We start from the raw sequence: 7,179 nt of genomic DNA, 5'->3' as shown, positions 1-7,179 counted from the left end.
CTGCACCCTTTGCTCGCTGCCTCTGGCCTTCACCTCCTCCTAAGACAAAACCACAAGTCCCATCAGCCCCTGCTCTCACTCATTCCTGTCCTATGACAGTCTTTGAGGAGAAACTGATGGATTGGGTCACAGGTAGAAGGGATCGGTCTTGAGGAACAGCATGAAACAAAGCAAAAGAAAGAAGAAAGGAGAGTTCTTAAACCAGAGAGCGATTTATAAGTAACATTTGTAGCTCTCCCTCTCAATTTTGAGCGAAAGCAAAGCGATTGTATAGCCGAAAAGGGTAAAAATCTCTTATCCAGTAAACAGTAGCTTTCGGCTAATCATCTCAGCTCATTCAGTCATTGGGAGGGTATGTATCACCACATACTGTAAGAAAGAATCGCTTTTTGATAGAGTTTTTTTGCATTATTTGATACTATGATTGGTTTTCTAATTTAAAATGTTATTAAAGCATGAACAATGCTTTTGAACTGTTTTTCTCCATTAAAGTAGGAACAGAAGTTGTATGACTTGACCGCTGACTTGCCTTAAATAGTCTTTTGTCATGTTAGAATGCTTAATATTGCCATTCCTTTCATATTAAGCACTAATACGATCAACCACACTTTCAAATCAAGTCTCATTTCATTAAATACTACATGCCTAGTACCCTTTTAGTGTGCACTCGCTGTCATATGAAAGTGGCTTTGCCTGGGATCGGTTCTGTAGGTCTCCATTTTATAGACAATCGGCTTCTGACCCAAACCAAACCAGAACCGTCGACTGAGGCAGAGCCTGTGTGATAGAGTTTGCAGTGCGTTAGCAGTACAGAATCAAGGCCTCACACTTCCCTTGCAGCACCCAGCCCCGCACCAGGAATATACCAAAGCTACTGATACAAATGCACACACAAATGCACACATACATATTTCCCAATGAGGGCTGGGCTCTGCAAGGTAACAGGGCTTTTGTATGTATACACACACACACACACACACACACACACAATTCATGTACTTGCATGCAACTTGCATATAAACAACACTGAAAGATTTATATGCATTAGAATCGATCCATATTCAGTGCATGCTTATTTCATAATTTACTATAGATCTGTAGATTCACATTTACTTATTTTTTGTGACCCTTGTAACATTTCCACATTTTCATTATAGTTTGATCAATTTCTAAAGTGGTGAATGGAAACTACAAATATATGTTTTGTGTTCCCATTTGCTCCAATAGCAATAAACAAACAAAAAAAACAATAGTGTTTCTATGACGTTACAAATATGGAAAAAATGAAGAGATTGATTATGGTGTCAGAAGAGAAAATGATGTCAAGTTTGACGTCACTCCCTTTTCACTTCCCGTTTGTTTGAAATACCTACATAGCAGCAGCCAAGGTAACATAACACAAAGTATAGTGTTATATGAAAAAATGTCTAGATTTGCAATTTTAATAACTGGAAACGTGTCATCAAAGTCTGTGAAAAAAATGTGTGCAGTTTGTGTACATAAATCATTAGATTTTTCCAAGTATGGACTTAAAAATCTATTGATTTATGTACACAAACTGCACAAAATTTTGGGAGAAAAACCCCACCTAAACAATTGCACAAATAAAAGAAATAAATGAATGAATGAATGTACAAATGAGTGAATAAATGAGCCAACAAATGAGTAAACTAATGAACGAACAAATTATTTGAATCAAGTTCCAGAGGTGACTGACATGAGCTGAGATCTGATTGGCCGACGTAGTTAACGTGGGACTTATGAGGGCGGAGCAACTGTTGGCTTTCCATTCCACACTCACGCTTTTCTGTCTTATTGAATGTCAGCTTTTCTGCGGCTTCCTCGAACAGGAAGTGCACAATTACGACTTTTCAGGGGTGTTTCCTGCATGTTTGTCTGTAAGGGGCGGGGCTTTCTGGAGCATGATGCTCCAAGCTCGGAATGTAGGGCAAATCCCACCCCCAACAAACCCAACCCCCAAAACACAAGGTGCCCCGCCCCTCACAGACACTTCCAGTCGCCCCTAAAGGGCTATCGACCCAGGCAACGCATCGTGATCGACCTCACTCCGTGCAAAGCTGGGCGCAGTACTGTAGATACTGTACAAAGAGAAAAATGAATGCATGATATGGAATAAACAGTGAATGTGACAGAGGAAAGAGAGGGAGAGGAGGAACGAAAGGAGGGTGTTCAAAGCAGGAGGGTGAAAGTCAAACACAAAATATCGATGGGTTTCCTCCTAAAGACAATGGACAAACACTCGTTCTTCCCCAGTATTGATTTGCATGAGTTTTGATAATGCAACCTTGTGTTTGTGTCGTTTTTCTTGATTTCCTGTCTGAAGTATGCAGTCGTTAGCTCTTATTAAGAGATAAAGAGCATGCCCACCTTTCAAAGGTGCACTTTTTCCTGATCCCTGATCTCTGCCTGGGGGCCCTGAATGTATAATGTCCTTTGGAAGTGCTGTACAGTATTGTCAGTGTGGCCCCATATCACCTTTTCTTAAATCAGGGCTCACACCAGTTTGACCTGCCACACCCACCTTCCCTTGCACCCTTCTCCTTCTCAATCTATGTTCTATGCTGTAGATATTCGCTGTTTTTAGGGCATAAATCTAAAAATAGGTCCGTACCACTAGCCTTGTCATGTGGAACTGTTATACTTTGGATTTCCTTTGAGTTCTTCTTTTTATAATACAGTAGTTCTTATTTAACCATGTGTTGCATCTATTCTTGTGAGGATTCAATGAGTATTATTAATACTAATAATATGATTACAATTGTTACAGTTAGCCATTGTTTTATATTAAGCAATAAGTTGTCTGTGTTTATTGTTTGGATAGGGGCTAGTTGTTACAAATAAGTCTAAAGATACAGCAAGTGTCACTCTTAACCTGCTTTACCATAAGAAAACTACAAAAACTAATGTGTTTATGATGTATGTACATCTATATACAAGCTGTCACTGTCTGTGTACTAAAAAAACTGAACGTGCAACAAATAAAAATGGATATACAAAAATTACAAGGGCTTTTGTTTTATTTTCTTGTAGCTTAATTGGTATCGACTCGCAATGAACACAAATAATATATCAAAAAAAAATATGTATAGTTTTAAGTCGCTTTCGTGGAGGTTTTTTTCTGCCACATAGGAGAAAAATAATGCTTTGATCATAATTGTGACATAAGAAGTCAAAACTATGAGATACTAAGTCGACAAAATTAGCCATTATGACAAGTCATAATTATTAGATAAAAAGTCGGAATTATGACAAAAGGTCAAGATTATGACAAATAATTATGAGATAAAAAGCTGAAATTATGAGATAGTAATAATTATGAGATAAAAAGAAAAAATTATGACAAATGGGGACAAAAAGTCAAAATAATGACAAATATAACAGATAAAAAGCTCAAATTCTTTGATATAATTTATATCATAAATTTGACAAAAAGTATGTCATTTTATGTCATAATGTCTTTTTATCTCACAATTTTGACTTTCAGCAATCTCAGTTTCAGCTCTTTATGTCACAATTATCCTTTGCCATAACTATTACTTTATCTCATAATTTTGACTTTTAAAGTGACTTATGTAATAATGACGTTTTGTCAATTTAACAATTTTTTTTTTTAAATGTATGTACTGTAATTTGTTTACAGAAGTAATTCAATACACTCATTGTATAAACTGCTGTAATTTATTTGAAGAAATTAAATTTGCGATTCATTTGTGAATTTCTTCACCTCACGTAACAAAGCTAAGCATTTAAAGATGTGTGCATAGCGAAAAAAAAACAACATAGGCTGGAATTCAATTCACATACTTCTATAAAGTAAAAGTACATACTTCACTGGTGATGGTGAAAGTACAGAATTTTGAATGTATGGCAAGATAGGACACAAGTCATCATATGTATACAACAAAATTGTATAAACTTGATTCTATATACCACTAAAAATTGTTGCAATCTGTTTGTAAAAACCAATAAATTAGCAACTAATAGATTTATTTTCTTGCATTAGCATCTAAATTCATTATTTTAAAGTTATTTGAGTTCATATGTTTAAACCCCCTGCAAATAATACACACTGTGAAAAATTGCTATCTACTGTACTATGTGGGTTTCTTTGGAATACTGTTTTTAGCATAAGATAACAAATTCTAACCTTGCATACAATACAGTACAGACAGTATGTGAAATAGGATGCAGCCATATTCTCATGTCTTGAATTAAGTCATTGGAAAATTACTTAAATACAAGCTCATAAGTTACAATGTAGGCATCGCTGTAGGCATACAACAAATGATCTCTGGGATCATAGTTAAGATACTCAATATTAGTCTGCATCTTCTTAATATTAATTTTCAAATCAAAGCGCTCTTCCTTTGTTTTGGTGTCATAAGAGTAAAAGATCTGTTCTGTTTCTTTATCTAGGTAACGAGTAGCATAAAGCACACCGCACACCATGAAGGTATTTGTTGCAGTCGTTTTGTACAAAGACGTTTTCCAAGTTTGGCCCAAAACTGGTGGGTTACTAGTCTCAATTTTAGTGATAACCACATTTCCAAAGTTGCTTGTGGTTGCGTATATGACATAAATGCCTGATTCATCTGTGGCAAAATCCATATCAGTATAGCTGTATGTTGTGCCGAGGTGTGCAAATGGAAACTTGCTATTGTAACCTGTATCACTAGGCAAAGCCACAGTACTGACAGCACGAGTCATCATGTTGAACTGACAGACAGAGTATTTGTTGTAACAGTTATAGTAGAGTGCATTGGCGTACATGACCATGTTTGACCCCTGAATTGTGTTTGTTGTGGGATTGGAGCTTGATATGTATGTATCTTTTGGTCCTATACCTAATAAAAGAGTACTCAAGGTGCTGTACTGCCGGACATAGTAGCCATATACATTACTACTTGTCAGCACCACCAGCCAGTACTTGTTCTCGTCTCCTGGAGCGGGTTTTGCATCTCGACCCCAAGCACCATAAGGGTAGGAGGTGCTGTATACCGTGATGGAATACGTTCTAGGTCCCCCAACACCGACCATTTCACCCAGACCACAGTGTCCTGAAAACACAGAAGAAAAACAGAACTAAAAGTCTTGAGCATTTCTTAAGCTGGATAATAATGCAAATGCTCAGGAAGCTTGAGTTAAGGGACTATTGGGATCTTTAGTGTACCTGGGGGAACTATAGGAGGTGGTAATGTAGCCTTGAGCTCATTTTTGCACTGTTCCAGGTCCCTCTTAACACGCTGGTTCTCTCGATCCTTCTTTATCACCTGCATGTTGTCAAACTTCTCCAGCTCTGCCATTGTGTCCTTCATATCTTCAAGCTTTAAGACAAATATCACTTACATTTTTAATGTATACTTATTATATTATATATATATTTTGGAGGGAATATAATTTATATTTTTTTATGTGTATGCCCCATTTGCTTTATTTAGTTTTTTTTAAATACAATATATACGTTTCATTTTATTTGCTTTTTCAATATTTTTAATTGTTGTTATTTAATATTTTTCTTAGAAAGTATTTATTGCAATGTAGTTGTTCAGATTTTTTTTATTTTATATTAGAACCGTTTATTTATTTTACTAGTGCTGTGTATATATAAAGTATGTAAGGTGTTATTTTTAAGAAAACAAATGTGCCTAATAAAACTAGGTGGTTTTAATAGTGCTGCTGGACGGTTTGTCCAACAATCTGTATCATGTTTTTTTTGTAGGATTCTGGCGGTTTCAGTACTCTTTCGGTCACAGTTTTTCCTGGACTGTGCCTTTATATGGAGATAAAAAAAACAAAAAGAACATCGAAACTTTTCTCAAGAGAGTCAGTTCATATAAACCCCCTCCCCTATTTCAGTATTTAGGATTTTCTTCCAATATGTCATGCATCATGAACAGAGTTTGCTCTGCCAGCCACAGTATTTTCTCCTCTTTGCATTTGTCATCAGCATCTCTGACTTCTGTTAACCACCGTTCACAGTTGGTTTATTTGCCCAGTTAAAGAATTAGTTGTGTGCTATTAATAGTTCTAAAAGTTCTCCAAATTGTCAGAAGTGTATGCAGTTAACAGGGATCCCTCAATTCATGATGCTCTTTTTTTGCTGCTTAGCCATTTTTATTTATTTTTTTTATTTATACCGTGTGGGTAATTCAAACCAGTTTACTGTTTGAACCGGTATATCACCCAGCACTATTTGAATATACGTAAAAAAAAAAAAGCCAATTACATTTCCTCAGAGGAGTTTTTTTTTCTTAGTGTACATCAACAAAAGAAGCAATAAATACATAAGATTTACAATAATAAGTGCTGTTTTGTACAGCAACTCACCTGAGCTGCAGCCTGCACATTGAGATGATGGTAATCGTCGGTGGTCCTGTTGAGTTTGTTGAGGAGGTCCTGTATTTCGGCAAACTCTAACTCAATGATGCGCAGAGACACGGCCCCATACAGATTCCTGTCATCCTCCTTTTCCAGCATGAGCACATTCTCTTCTAGTTGCTTGATACGTTGTTGTAGACCCAACACAAGTCTGTCCAAGTCTGTCATCTGCAGATGTTTAAATTTACATTATTAATTTAATTAGATTTAAAATGCAATTCATGTATTTTTTTTAACAATTAATTTGAACAACAGATAAAATGAGAAAAAAAAATTACCCTTTCTGAAGTGATGCTCCCAATGCATTGTGCAGATATAGTTTCTACTTTCGTTAGTTTTTGCTCAGGGAAAGCAGGATCTGAATTTTTTAGATCGCAGACGCAGTCTTTCCCACTCACTGACTGTTAAGAACAAATCATGGGAAATTAAATTGTATACAGCAACCAATACCCTGAAATACTCTGAAACTGAGAATTCATGCTCTCAATATATGAGACAGTGTCAGTAATTATTCATTGTAAAAGGATTTTATCTTTCTTACCTGAAAGAAAGTTAGAGGGATGATGATCATCAAAATGAATACATTAGACCGACTCATGTCTGAAGGTACAAACGGGAGCCAAACATCAGAATAAACAACTTCATTTGGCAGAAGCAGAGTTTTAAAGCCATGTCATTATGGTGAAATATCTGATGAAAACGGAGTCTGATTTCTTCATTTATTTTGGGTGGAGCAGGTAGGGTCTTTTGCAATCTTCATCTTATCTCTGTGGACACCTT

General features: G+C 36.1%; 2 protein-coding genes across 2 annotated transcripts in view; one reads left to right on the top strand and one right to left on the bottom strand.

Moving 5' to 3' along the window:
* ndrg4 (NDRG family member 4) overlaps positions 1–1,277 on the top strand; it is a 36,218-nt gene extending 34,941 nt beyond the window's left edge. Inside the window, exon 20 of the transcript XR_001630313.1 lies at positions 939–1,277. The gene's annotated coding sequence lies outside the window, so the exon portion shown is untranslated. The remainder of the gene's footprint in view (positions 1–938) is intronic.
* A 2,800-nt stretch (positions 1,278–4,077) lies between these two features.
* The window catches only part of LOC107654116 (olfactomedin-4-like), a 4,804-nt gene continuing 1,702 nt past the window's right edge, over positions 4,078–7,179 (bottom strand). The window contains exons 4-5 of the mRNA XM_016441043.1: positions 5,192–5,345; positions 4,078–5,078 (exon numbers count right to left, since the gene is read on the bottom strand). Of these exons, the coding sequence (XP_016296529.1) occupies positions 4,249–5,078; positions 5,192–5,345 (984 nt within the window). The 3' untranslated portion in view covers positions 4,078–4,248. The remainder of the gene's footprint in view (positions 5,079–5,191; positions 5,346–7,179) is intronic.

This window comes from Sinocyclocheilus anshuiensis, unplaced genomic scaffold (genome assembly GCF_001515605.1).
Source record: "Sinocyclocheilus anshuiensis isolate Anshui unplaced genomic scaffold, SAMN03320099.WGS_v1.1 scaffold115, whole genome shotgun sequence".
NCBI classification, from domain to species: domain Eukaryota; kingdom Metazoa; phylum Chordata; class Actinopteri; order Cypriniformes; family Cyprinidae; genus Sinocyclocheilus; species Sinocyclocheilus anshuiensis.
The sequence above is the reverse complement of the archived record's forward strand: the minus strand, read 5'-3'. Positions and strand labels throughout refer to the sequence as shown.